The sequence below is a fragment of the Geotrypetes seraphini genome, chromosome 2 (assembly GCF_902459505.1).
Source record: "Geotrypetes seraphini chromosome 2, aGeoSer1.1, whole genome shotgun sequence".
NCBI lineage: Eukaryota > Metazoa > Chordata > Amphibia > Gymnophiona > Dermophiidae > Geotrypetes > Geotrypetes seraphini.
In genome coordinates this window covers 473,016,110-473,030,636 of record NC_047085.1, presented here as the reverse complement: position 1 = coordinate 473,030,636, position 14,527 = coordinate 473,016,110, and the positions used below count along the sequence as shown (strand labels likewise).

General features: G+C 43.2%; 1 protein-coding gene across 1 annotated transcript in view; it reads left to right on the top strand.

The window, feature by feature from the left end:
* C2H9orf152 (chromosome 2 C9orf152 homolog) overlaps positions 1 to 12,815 on the top strand; it is a 39,831-nt gene extending 27,016 nt beyond the window's left edge. The window contains exon 2 of the mRNA XM_033931702.1: positions 11,131 to 12,815. Within this exon, the coding sequence (XP_033787593.1) occupies positions 11,131 to 11,666 (536 nt within the window). The 3' untranslated portion in view covers positions 11,667 to 12,815. The remainder of the gene's footprint in view (positions 1 to 11,130) is intronic.
* The last annotated feature ends 1,712 nt before the right edge of the window (positions 12,816 to 14,527 follow it).

Sequence of the window (14,527 nt, the reverse complement as noted above, 5' to 3'; positions counted from 1 at the left end):
TGGTTTTCACTATTTGGATTAATCCCTTTAATTCCAGCATCATTGGTTGCCCGTATCAGCTAAGAACATAAGCATTGTCATACTGGGACAGGCCAAAGGTCCAACAAGCCCAGTATATTTACAGTAGAGGCCAATTCAGGTCTAAATACCTTGCAAGATCCCAAAAGAGTAAAACTGATTTTATGCTTCTTATCCTACAGCTCATTACAAATTGCTCTTCTAAATTATTTATTTTTATTGATCATCCCTTACACCTCCACTAGAACTCTACATTCTCAAGGGGAAAATCTATGGCTGATACTTACAGCTGTTTGTGCTTTCCTCAACTCAACCCAGTGGCATCTCTAGACAGAAACATTTGGGGTGGCAACAGGCAGGACTGGTTTTAGACATACTGGGGCCCAGGGTAGAAATTAAGGAGTGGGCCCCTGATTCCCTCTTCTCCCTACCCCCTCCCTCAATCTCCCCATCTGTCATTACTACCACACATAAAAAAAAACTTTAAAAAGGGCTATCAGATTTTCCGAAACCAAAATCCGGACCCATGGCCTCACCCCCAGGCCCGCCCAATTTCACCTGAGTCATGCCCAGCGCTGCCCCCTCAACCTGTTCGTTTGTCGGGAGGGCATCTGCGCATGCGCTGGTGTGATGCAATGACATCACATGCATTCACGCATGCGCATGATGTCACTGCGTTGCATCTTCGCATGCACAGATGTGGTATAACAAGATGAAAGATTATGTAACAGGAAAAAAAAATACGATATTTAAAGAGACAGAAGGGAAATGCTGAAAGCTGCTGAGAGGCTGAGTCTACACATAGAGCCTGGTTGCTGCAGGGAGATCAAAAAGAGAGTCTGAGGCAGAAAGCTTAGGGGAAGCTGCACATAATAGCAGTGTCTCATTAAGAGCTCCAGAACTGTCACTATGAGCTGGAGAAGAGCAGAGGACTTAAGGCAGCGCAAGTAGTTGGTGAGAAAATTGTGCGTGGCTGCTGAGTGAAAATTTGTATGTCAGTTCTGGAGTTTATGTAAGTGTGAAAGGAGTGAATATTTTAGAAATAATATTTCCTGTAAATATTTGATTTCATGAGAAATGCTGTAAATTAAACCTGCTTAAGGGCTGTTGAGCTGAGGCATGTAATGAGAAGGCTGTGAAGGAAGATACGGCTGTTTGTATGAATTGTGGGTCAATAACTTATCTGATACTTGCTGGTTCTCATGATTTATTGAGATTTCTAAATTAAGTTTGAAGTTAAATATCAAAGGAAAATGGATAAGAATTTTTAAGAGTGTATTTCAGAAGTATTAAATACTGGATAATAGAGAACTTTAATCCCTTCCCTGTGTAAAACCACTCAGATTGCCTAAAATGATTGATGCTTAAAGTAAATGTTTTGTATTTAATTTAGTGTCCAGCTGTTTTCCTGCTGCAAGTGCTGGAGTGCATTCCTGCAGTCTTTCTGATTACTAATCTTCTGAGACCTTAACCACTATACACGGTTGTATAAAGCTTGGAGAATCTGAAACTATTTTTGAAAGCTAATTGTTCTTTTGAGAACTGAAGGTCTAAAGCAGTGTATTGCAAACTGTGTGCCATGAGACACCGGCAAGGAGGAGAGGTAAGAGGCACATCGGCTGTCAGCTGGTGCCAACGACTCTCCTCCTTACCGGCACCTCTCCCTCACCAGCAACGGGTCCGGTCAGAGGGCCTCCACACATCCGTGGACATCGATGCGATAATGTCATGCATGGGCGTGATGTCATCATGCCGATGCCCACACACTTCCGGGTGCCTTCTGGCTGCGGGTTTAGTGTGCCCAGGTGCCGAAAGGTTTGTGGGACACTAGTCTAAAGCCTTCAGTGTTCAAGGCTTGTGCAGATGAGAACAGAGCTTGCAGGAATGGGACAGGGATCCAGAACTCACGGGGACGGGATGGAGATAGATCTCGTGGAGGCAAGAACAAATTTGTCCCCATGTCATTCTCTAGATAAAGCTGAGGTTGCTCAGATATTGTGTGAATGTGTGTGTTGAAACTCTGCATGCTGATTTCAAATCAGAAACTTTTTTTTTTCATGGGAGGGTCAATTTAGGGATTAAAGAATTATCTGTTCTTTTGCACATTTAGGGCTCCTTTGACTAAGCTGCGGTAGCGTTTTTTAGCGCGCGCTGCAAATTAGCGCGCGCTAACCCCTGCGCTATGCAGAAAAACTAGTGCAAGCTCAATGGAGGCATTAGCATCTAGCGTGCGTGGCATTGTAGCACGCACTAAGCGTGCGCTAAAACCGCTAGCGCAGCTTAGTAAAAGGAGCCCTTAGTTAGAAATACATTGCCTTAGCCTAAGAAGACACTGACTTTAGCCTGCATTCATCAAAGGAGGTGGGTTCTGCTTCCTTTCATTTGTTAACAGATAGGATAGTAGCAACCATTCAAATCTTCAGAGGAGCTGCTGGTTCCAGATAGGTGGCAGGTCAACAATTCAGTGGTACCCAATGCAAGACAGCAGCGATACAAAAGGAGGGACAGGGGAGACATGATTCAGACGTTCAAATACTTGAAGATATTAACATAGAACAAAATCTTTTCCAGAGAAAGGAAAATGGTAAAACCAGAGGACATAATTTGAGGTTGAGGGGTGGCAGATTCAAGAGCAATGTCAGAAAATTCTACTTTACGGAGAGGGTGGTGGATGTCTGGAGTGCGCTCCTGAGAGAGGTGGTGGAGAGGAAAACAGTGACGGAGTTCAAAGAAGCTTGGGATGAATACAGAGGATCTAGAATCAGTAAAATAATATTAAAAATTGAACTAAGGCCAGTACTGGGCAGACTTGCACAGTCTGTGTCTGTATACGGCTGTTTGGGGGAGGATGGGCTGGAGAGGGCTTAAATGGCTGGGAGGGTTTAGATGGGCTGGAATAGGTTTTAACGGAGATTTCGGCAGTTGGAACCCAAGCACAGTACCGGGTAGAACTTTGGATTCTTGCCCAGAAATAGCTAAGAAGAAAAAATTAAAAAATTTAAATTGAATCAGGTTGGGCAGACTGGATGGACCATTCGGGTCTTTATCTGCCATCATCTACTATGTTACTATATGTTACGATGATACTGGTGAAAATAGAGGGGTTTTTTAAATACTTTATTTTTGTTTGTACACTTATATACACTTTTTTTATTTTATTAAACTTTGACACTGAGAAACACTCTGGTTTTAAAAAAGAGCAAGCTAGTCAAATACCTGTGGTTCTGGAAATCCTGGAACAAAATTGGTATTAAGTTGAAAGGCACAACATGTTTGTTTGAGGTTCAGATATTATCACTAACCATAATGGTGTAATCAATGTCAATTTGATCACACATAAATGGTAAATTAACTTTGCTATTTATTTATGTTTAAATTTAATATACCTTGTTTAAACAACATCTGATAACAATTATTGGAAATACCTATTTATTTTTCTTTCACCCTCAATTATTATTGTTTTTTTAAAGTTGCCACAAATAAATAAATATATTTAAATATTTAACCTTTGTGTTGGTGTGGATTGAAGGGGAAACCTATTGAAACATCTGACCGTGATTATACCACTTCATATATATAATTATAATACAGTAATTAAATTGTAATGTAATTGTATCACATCACCACTAGGGGTTTTTACAATTAGATTAGACATTCTGTTTTAATAATAACAGTTTATATACCGCAGTACCATGAAGTTCTATACAGTTTACAAAAGATTAAAAGACGTTACAAATTGAATGAACTTAAAAGAGGTGAAGGAAAGTGGTTAATAGGTCAAGAGAATCGTATTGAGGAGAAAGAGATGTACGGGTAAGCTGTCTAGATATTTCAGGAACAGATATGTTTTTAGGCGTTTCCTGAATTCCTCATAAGTAGTGGGCGATAGCAATTGTTCTAGATGTTTACCCCATAATGCTGCCTGATGTGAGAGAAGGTGTTCATGGTGTTTTTTCAGTTTACATCCTCTAACTGGGGGGGAAACGAAGTTCGAGTGTGAGCTTCTCTTGTGTCTGTTGGCTGAGAAGGAGAAAAGGTCAGATATGTATTTAAGGGCTAGTCCATATAGTACTTTAAAGCAGAAGCAAGCAAACTTAAACTTTAAGCGTGCCTCCATTGGCAGCCAGTGCAACTGCCGGTAGTAAGGTGTCACGTGATCAAATTTCTTTAGTCCGAAGATTAGTCTGACCGCTGCATTTTGCATTAATTGTAAACGTCGCATATTCTTTTGAGAAATTCCTAAATAGGCGATGTTACAAAAATCAAGTTGACTTAGTACGAGGGATTGTACCAGGATTCTGAATGCTGGCGTATCAAAATATGATTTGATGGATCTAAGTTTCCAGAGAGTGTAAAAACCCTTTCTGATTAAGGAGTCCACCTGGTCTTTCATGGTTAGGCATTGATCCAGAGTTATACCCAGTATCTTCATGGTAGACTGAATAGGTTAACTAAGTTTATTGATGCATAATGGTGTTTTGGTGTCAAACGGGTGTGGTGAAGCAACGAAAATTTTCATTTTTTCTAAATTAAGTTTGAGCTTGAAGTCAGTCGTCCATTGCTCCATCAAATTTATAGCTTCTGATGCTTTGGGAATAGTTTCCGAGACAGAATTAGCAAATGGGATGATAATCGTAAAGTCGTCTGCATAACTGAATAATTTTATCCCCAGTGAGGACATGTAGACATTGAAAAGCAATGGGGATAGCGGTGACCCTTGCGGCACACCAGATGGATTGCTCCAGGTATCGGAAAGATCATAATTGAAACGTACCTGATAAGTACGGGACATAAGAAAGCCACGAAACCAGTTCAACACCTCATCCCTGATACCAATAGCGTCTAGGCACTGTAACATTTTCCCATGGTCTACTAGATCAAAGGCAGAGCTCATATCAAATTGCATGATCAGGGCGTTGAGGCCCTTGCTAAACAATAGACGCAGATTATCTAGGATAGCCACAACTACTGTCTCCATACTGAATAAAGGTCTGAACCTGGATTGAGTTTCATGTAGGAGAGAGAACTGATTGAAATATTCCATTCATTGGGTGTGTACCAATCCCTCCATGATTTTTACAAAAAATGGAATGGATGCTACTGGTCTGTAGTTAACCTGAAGAGAATCCTGACTTTGAACCCACATAGAATAATGTGTGGAATGATGCTATCAATGATAAAGAGTTTTAGAGGTTGACAGAATTTTAGTTTTGGTTTTGTTGTTGAAACCAGCCAAAAATTCACATTCAGCTTTGTTTCAGATGAAAATGCTAGTATATTTTCAGCTGGAACTAAACACCCACCCAACCAGAAGAGGGACCCACTTTGGCCTTACTCTACCTCTCTAAACAAAAATGGGCCCCAACCTTTAGCGCCCCCCCCAAGCCTACCTTACAAATCCTTTTAATACACCCCTGCCCTTCCTACCTTCCTTCCTTTTAAAACACCCCCCACCCCACAGTACCTTTTTAAACACCCCTTAAGCTTGGTGGGCCGGTGGTGTATGGACCAGCAGGAGCATACTTTCTGCGCTGCTGCCTGGGCCTGCCCCCCTTTTACGAGAACTGACTACAGCCATTCAGAAAGCAAGGCGGGCTCAGGCAGCAGCGCAGAAAGCACGCTCCTGCTGGCCCATACACCGCTGGACCACCAGACATAAGGGGCATTTAAAAATGCACTGTGGGGAAGATTGCATGCAATCGCTGCTGCCGGAGTAGTAAGGAGGAACACGGGGATGAGGAAGAGCAGATGGAGAGGAAAGAAAGGGACTGCATTGGAGGAGGGAAACAGAGGAAAAAATACAAGCATCGGGAAGGGGAGGGGGGCAGCCTAGGAAGAGATGTGGCTTTGAGGTGAGGTGAGATGGGGGGAGGGGATCTATAGAAGAAGGGACGAGACAGGGGAGAAGCTGAATATGGGGAGAGATAAGAACATAGAAGAGAGACAAGTTCCTGCTGAACCAGAACGTACGCAGGTAAAGTTAGACTCAGGGCACTGGTCTTTAACCTAAGGGCCACAGCGGGAGCGGACTGCTGGGCATGATGGACCCTTCGTCTGACCCAGCAGCAGCAATTCTTATGTTCCTATGTTTTTATGTTTGTTCAGGGTGGCAGAGAGCAGGACAGTCAGCAAGGATGTGAGCGACTGGTCCCCAGCAGTCGCTTCTTCTGTTGATCAGCCAGCCTAGTCGGTGTCCCAGATTGGTTTAGTGAATCGCTGCCTGCCTTACTTTGCATGCTGTTTCCCCTCATTTGCATGCACGGATCGGAATCGGATTGGCACAGAGGTTATTGAATCGGGTCGGAGGAAAATCGGATCGCAAAGGGGTCGCAAACCGATCGGTTTGCTTAGTGATTGTAGCCCAAAATCAGTTGATATTACAAACAAGATGCAGTAAAAACAAACCCTCTCTTTTACTAAGGTGCACTAGCTGATTTAGCGTGCTAATAGAATATAATGGACGCATTAGCGTTTAGCACATGCTAATACGGCTAGCGCGCCTTAGTAATAGGACCCTAAAGGAATAAAAGCAGTGGATAAAGCAGTGTTCGGCATCTTTCTATTGCTGAGAAAGGAATGGTAAAGCCAGAGGTCAGATAAGATTTACACAGTTGTAGCAAACAGGAAAACTAGATTACATTGACTTTCTGACCTTTATCTGCTGCCATATTTTATATTTCTGTGTTCCTGCTGTAATGTGTTAAGCTTTTAATTTAATGTACCCTAGAGGACCTTGGACTGAAGGTGATCTCATTGCCTTGCTGTGGACCTGTAGATAAACTACAAAAGAGTTCGCAAACAGACAAAGCCTAATGACTCCAGCCTTTGCTCAGCTAATATGTGCAAGGCCTTTAGCAAGATTTCAAATCCTTGTTTGCTCCCTTGTGTAAACTCAGAGAAAGCATTTGTCTCCAGTTTTATTTTTCTTTTAACACATAATTTATTTTATTTTTAAAAATTTTATACCATTTAAACCTAAACGGTTTACATATCGTTACATACATAATTCAATAAAACAAATAAAATCAAACAAACATTAACATATAATCATCAGAAAATCTTGTGAAGTACCCATAAAAAGAACAACCGCAAAGAACAGTTCCTAAAAAATACATTAATAATTGCGTTTTTAATAGTTTTCTGAAATTACTCTTGTCATGACATTTTCGTAATTGACCGACAAGTGAATTCCACAATTTGACCCCCGCACAGCAAAAAGGACATTTTACTGGTCTCAGCATATTTTAGATTAACATTTGTTTTTCATAACGCTGAGTTCTCAGAACGCAGAGATCTAGATGGTAAATAATTTGACATCTTACTTTTAAACAATTCAGGTATGGTTCCATACAAGAATTGATGGCAAATCATTATCCTCTATAATAAAACCCTAAGCGCGCATGTGTACTTAGGGTTTTCTGATCCGTGCCACCGTGCTGTGTGCTTCCGTAACTAATTTGATTTCTGGCGCGTGGGGCAGCTTGCGACGGTGGTGGCAGTTTGACTCCTGCGCTGCCAGGATGCCTCTTCTCACACCCAGACCGGCAAATGCAGCAGCCGTGGAGCATTTTCTAGGCTGACCCACTTCGATAATGCGAGGTGGGCTGGCCTAGCAAAAGCCTCGAGGCTGTCCGGGCTAGCGGATGCTGGACAGGGGGAGCAGGGAAAGGAGAAGACCTACTGCTGGACAGCTGGACAGGAGGAGCAGGGAAGAGGTTCTGCTAGACAGGGGGGAGGTAAAACGAAGGGAGAAGGGCTGCTGCTGGACAGGGGGAGCAGTGAAGGGGTGTTCCTGGACGGGGGAGGTAAAACAAAGGGATAAGGGCTGTTGCTCGACAGGGGGAGCAGGGAAGAGGTGCTGCTGGACACGGGGAAGGTAAAAGGAAGGGAGAAGGGCTACTGCTGGACAGGGGGAGTAGGCAAGTGGCGGTGGTGGACAGCCGAGGAAAGAGAGAGACAGAAAGACAGACAGACAGACAGAAAGCGGCCAAGGAGAGAGAGAGAGAAAAAAAAGAAAGACAGACATACACATCTATTCTAGCATCGGTTAATGTAACGGGCTTAAAGACTAGTTGCTTTATATTGAGATCTAAAAACAACAGGCAGCCAGTTCAATTGTTGGAGATAGGGCGAGATGTGATCGTATTTAGATACTCCTGTTATCAATCTTGCTGCTGCATTATGCACAACTTGCAATGCCCTGCATCTTGTCTTAGTTATTCCAAGATACAGGACATTGCAATAGTCAAGTCTAGATAATGCCTGAACTACTGTGCGGAAATCGTAAGAAGACAACAATGCAATAAGTGTAGTTGCGCAAAACATGCTTGTTCAGTTTTTGCAACTTGTAAATTCATTGAGGCCACAATCCAACTTTACACCTAGAACTGTTATTGACTCACTTACTGGAAGAACATTATCAGTAACCTGTAATTCCTTTAATCTCAGTCTTAGCCACATTCAGTTTCTGACCCTGTTCTTCCATCCACTTAACCATCTTACTCATATAATTACTCAGTAACTTTTCTAAATCCTTTCCCCCACCCACACACCAGAAAGAATAAAACAATATCATCCACATAAATTCGATATTCATTTCCCAAGGATTGAAATAATTGGCCTATTTCAGGTTAAAATCCATCCCTAAATTTTTGATGCATTATTTCTAAATTGTAACTTTTTAAAATATTCTGTCTCCTGAATTATTCACATTACTATTGCTCAAGTAATATTATTCCAAGTATGTACATAACATACATAGCAGTCTTTATGGGGAAAGGAGAGAAATTCTACTCACTAACACAAGTCTGCCTGAGGGAGGCAGGATCCTGGTAGGACGGCCCTAGATCTAGGGACTCTCATATGGGAGCATTACATTAAAAATTTGGAGTGGAGAGGAAGGAGGTTGGGTCAGGGGGAGGCAGTGTGAACTCTTGATGGCAGGGAATTATTTTTTTTACGCCAGGAGGAAAGGGGGATGTGTGTGTGGAGGGCGGGGGGAAGGAAGCACTGATTGACAACAGAGAAAGTTTTTTCTGTTTCATATCTCTTTATTGAATTTTGATAGGCCAATTAAGAATAATCACAATGCATCAAAGAAAATGTAAAATACAGACTAACAAAAACACATTGAACATATTGAGGAGGATCTTTGCGCAACAACCCTATCGTCTCCTTTCCCACCCTGCAGCAAAAGCTGCAAAAGTGTATTTAACGAAACCGTTATCCTATTAGGCAGCCAACCTAAGCTTAAAGCTGCTTCCCATAATATTGTTCTCTTCGTATATGCACTTCAGACACAAATTAAAAACCTATTTGTACGCTATGTTCTTTAAAGAACATTGATCCATGGAAAAGGAGGTGATAGGGTTGTTGCGCAGCAATCGGGCTGGAGTTATACAGCTAATTTAAATGTGGGGGTGGAGGGTGTGATTAGGCAGTGGGCATGATGCACGATACTATCATTTTAGCTTGCTCTCCTATTGACATCCCAAACTCTTTTGTTCAAAGACACCACTAGTCTCCAGCCTCCTCATCAGGATCATAGCCAGCAGCCCATTTTTGTGGGGGCCCCATTCCTTTCTGCTCCCTCCTACCCCCACTCCCCAAGCCCTGAAGAGTAGAGAATGACACGGTGACAAAACTCATCACCGTCCCCGTCCCCGCGGATAACCGCGGGAAATAATCCCATGGTCATTTTCTAGTGTCTATTTCAACCTCGGTCCTTCTACACCAGCATTCTTCAAAGCAAAGCTTGCGGGTCAGTGGTTGTGCCCAATTATACTCCGATTCTTCCCTCTCTCCTTAAAGAATGACATGAAGATGGTTTCCCACGGTGATGAATTTTGTCACTGTGTCATTCTCTACTGCAGAGCTCTGCAGCCCAAATCTCTCCCAGTGTGAAGAACTTAATGGTGGGCTTTCTAGCCACTGGCACAGCACTCCTCCCACATGCTCGGTTAATGCATGCAAACTGAGCATGCATGAGGAGAGCCAGTATTGGCAGCTAGAAAGCAAGCCACCAGTGGTGTAAGGGAGGAGGCAGGGGGTGGACCACCCTGGGTACTGTCTTGGTGGGGGCACCAGCACCTCTCCGACCCCCAAGCTAGGCTTGTGCCCCCCATACCTCTTTAAATGTTCACTAGCATGAGCAACTTCTGTGGCCTGCTGCTCAAGCTGACTTGGCTTCCCTCTGAAATCACTTCAGGGTCACGGGGCCAGGAAGTGGCATCAGAAGGAAAGCCAATGCTGGTGCAAGCAACAGGCCAGAGAAGCTGCTCGCGCTTGTGAAGATTTAAAGAGGTACGGGGGAGAATATGAGTGTTGCGTGGGGGGAGGGGGGAGGGAGGGCACAAATGTGGTGTGGGGGAGGAAGGAGTGGAAGTTGAGAGGAGGGTGCGGGGGGGCACCAGCACCCCAGAAGCCTCTTACCCTTGCTACGCCACTGCAAGTCACTGACCTCCCTCTCTGGGGAAGGTTTGGTTGGGTCATAGAGCTCTTTGGTTGGTGGGACTTGGGCATCCCCGTCAGCCATTCAGGGTACTGCAGTTGAGTGAGGGAGGGGAGGCCTCCAAGGTCCTCCATGAGTCACCTTGACTGAAAAATGGTCTGGTCCAGCAGATCCTGAGGAGAAATACTTTTCTATGTACCCTCCTCCCACCCTCACAGCTAAGGTAAGTTCAAATTAATTAAAAAAAAAAAAGACAAAAACCAACCAACCCACTGTGTGTTGGTGGGGACTGTAATTCTGGATATCTGCCCTGTGTGCATGAAAAGCTGGTTCTGGCTCTGCTAAGTCCTTTGGTTCTAGATTTTCCACTGTTGTAAGCATGATGGTGGGCTTCATGGACATGTGGTCAGACCCAATATGACATGTCTTACAGTCTTAAATTTAGCCATGTAACAACACAATATTCATGCTTAGAAGGCCATGTTGGAACAACACAATATTCAAACATAATGCACTGTGTTTGAAAATTGGAATGTTTAAAGTGTATATAAAAGTACATGGATAACTTTGCAAAAAAAAAAACAAAAAACAACCAACAAAATCCCCCACATAGCATTTCTTTGCGATATCATGCTAACTTTTCGTTTGAATTTCCTTTACAGGTGAGAATAATCCAATTCCCAGGGAATCCCTGGTAAGCACAATTGCATTGAACAAAAGATCACAGAAACTAAAAGCACTTCAAGGGCATATTCCTGTCAGAGGAGTAACCTTGGAAGTATCTAGCAACTGCAATCCACAGGACCAAAATGCGACATGGCATACTCACCTGGATGTTCATCGGTTAATGCAAGTGGACAACACGTCACATAATAATACAGAGCTGGCCATTAACACAGGGATAAGATTTGATACTGAAAGTGACAAACCTGCTGCACCAAGCGAATTATCAACAGAAGCAAAAAGTGAACTCACAGATTCATGGAGACTGTCAAATAGTTCCACCAAGGAAAGTCAAATCATGTTTCCAAGCATTCAAAGGAAGGCTTCTCTGAGATCAATAACACCAACAACTTGGTCAAGCCACATACCCACAAAGATAATTTCAGTGTCTAATAAATACTACCCATTTCCTCAGAAGAAAACACCTAAAATATCTGAAGTTGCGAGGCGGCTGGGCCTCTACGTTACACACTAAGGCCCTGATTCTATAAAGTCGGCCTAAATTAGGTGTTGATATCGGCACCTAACTTAAATTGATCAATAGGCTTAATCAGTGTCGATATTGGTACTCAACACTTCACAATCAGCTTTAACTGGACCTAATTGAAAGTTAGGCACCTAATTCAAAAAATTTGATTCTATAAAAAGTAGGCACCTAGCCCAAATTGCCTGCACTAAAAGTGGGTGTGGTTAGGAGTGGATATTGCATGTGTTTTTGAGTTAGGCACCTCTTTGTGAATCAGGTACTGCTAGGCTCTGATATCGACACCGAACTTTAGGCGAAGAAAACCCTGGCGTAAATTGGGGATGCCTAAATATTAGGACGCTGAATGCTGCCTAAGCATGGAGAATGTGGTGAAATCAGTTAGCTTATCAGGGTTTAAAAAATGTTTGGATAATTTCCAAAAAGAGAAGTTCATATGCTATTACTGAGATGCCTTTCTTAGGATACGCAGCATAAAATCTATTTTAATACTTGGAATCTTGCTAGGTACTTGTGACCTGGGTTGGCCACTGTTGGAAACAGGATACTGGGCTTAATGGACCTTCGGTCTGTCCCAGTATGCCATTTCTTATGTTCTTAAGTGTGATTCTATAATGGGCGCCTGAGTTTTATAGAATTGGTGCTGATATCAGTGCCTAACATTCGGTGGACTTTATAGAATCAGGGCTTAAGCACATTCCAGTACTTCAACAAAAGGAACTGTGTGAATTTCAATCTTCTATGAGTCAGCAATTACTGACTCAGGACATACTGGATGGATTAAGTGTTAGTCCTTGAATGTAAAAACACCAAGTCAGACTTCAGGTTACACAATGGAAAAATGTTCAGACTGTCCACTTCGGGACAAAGTCTACAGGAACATTTTGCCTGAGGATTTTACAGATACAGTACGTCCGTCACCCTTGACAACAGATAAAAAGTTAGTCATGGACTCTTGTACTTGCTTTCAGTATGAATAGATTTTCTAGGGAAAATAAAGCACATAGATTTGAAAATATAATCTATACACATTTTTTCAGGTCATTTACTTATTCCTGATCTGAGGAATAAGGGGTTATGTACCTTTGAAAGCTAATCAAACTACATTTAGCCCAATAAAAAAGTATTTTTTTTCCTTTACGTTTTTTCTTTATTTTTATGTATTACCTTGAAGAGAGGACTAATGTGGCCATCACAACATTTCACTGGCCATGCTACAAATGTACTTACCGTATTTTTCGCTTCATAAGATGTACTTTTTCCCCCAAAAAAGTGGGTGGAAAAAAGGGTGCATCCTATGGAGCGAATACCCAACCCCCCCCCCCATTACCTTATTTAGATCAGGGTTTCTCGCCTGCTGCCCGCCACTGCTGCTACTCGTCGCTTGCTCACTGCCGCAAGTAGAGGATTGCATGCTGCCAGCCCAGAAGCCTTACTCCCGGACCTTCTCTCCAACATCAGAATTGACATTGGAGGTAAGGCTTCTGGGCCGGTGGCATGCAATCGCTGCACCCACCTGGCCCTTCCAAGCAATTAGTTCCGTTCGGAGGGAGTGAAGTGTGGCCAGCTCCCCGCTCATCTCTCATTCTCAGGCCGCAGTGAGGCCATGGCTTGCAGTGCCATGCTTACTGGAGTTTGACCCACTGCTGAGCCAGGCGTTTCTCCCCCCCCCCCCCCCACAAACACACACTGCTGCTTCATCCCGCATGGAGCCCTTGCCCTTCGGTGACATGTCTTCACAGCAGCAGCAGTGGAAGGTAATTAAATACAATGGGTGGGCAGGCTTGGGGGGGGAAGAGGACAAAAGCTGGAAGGCAGTGAGGGGAACATAGGAGGAAGGGAGTGAAGGAGGGAGGAAGGAAAGAAAGAGAGAAAGGGAAGAAGGAAAGAAAGAGAGAAAGAAAGAAAGACCAGACAACATAGGGGGAGGGGAGGAAGAGGACAAAGGCTGGAAGGCATTGAAGGGGACATAGGGAGAGAGGGAGGGACAATTGTTGGGCCTGAGAAAGGAAAGAAAGAGAGAAATCACCAGACAACAAAGGTAGGAAAATGATTTTATTTTCAATTTAGTGATCAAAATGTGTCAGTTTTGATAATTTATATCTGCTGTCTATATTTTGCACTCTATTTGTCTATTTTTCTATAGTTGTTACTGAGATGACATTGCATATTTAAAAAAGTCGTCTGCCTTGATATCTGTGCCCTGTCCCTGCCCGCCTGTCTTGGCCTACCACTAGACCACCAGAGGGGGACAGGATACAGATCCTGGCATGGAGTGTGGGGTTGGGTGCAGAGCCTGGCAGGGAAAATTTGATTCAGAATGTTTTTTTTCTTGTTTTCCTCCTCTAAATGTAGGGTGCGTCTTATGGAGTGAAAAATATGGTACCCCCAAATTCTGTATATAGTGCCTAAGGTTGTGCTCGCACCGTGGTGTGTATAGCCACTTAATTGATTGGCCTAATTGGAACCAACAAATGGCAACTAACATCTCATAACTGACACTATTTGGCACTAATTAAGAGTTACATGCACAACTCGGAATGCGCAGTTTTGAAAAGGAGACTTGGCCAGGGGCAGATCACGGGCATGCCTAAAGTTATGCACATTATTATAGAATACACCTGATGCGCACACAACTTAGATGGAAGCATTTAAGTCTGGTTTTAGCTGGCCTAAATGGGTGCACCTCAGTTATGCAATGCACATGGGTGCTAAGCACGCTTCTTTAAAAGGTAACACATCTTGTAGAATTACACTAAGCACTGTTCCGCCCCATTATGCCTATAGCCCAGTGGTCTCAAACCTGCAGCCCGGGGGCCACATGCGGCCCGCCAGGTACTATTTTGAGGCCC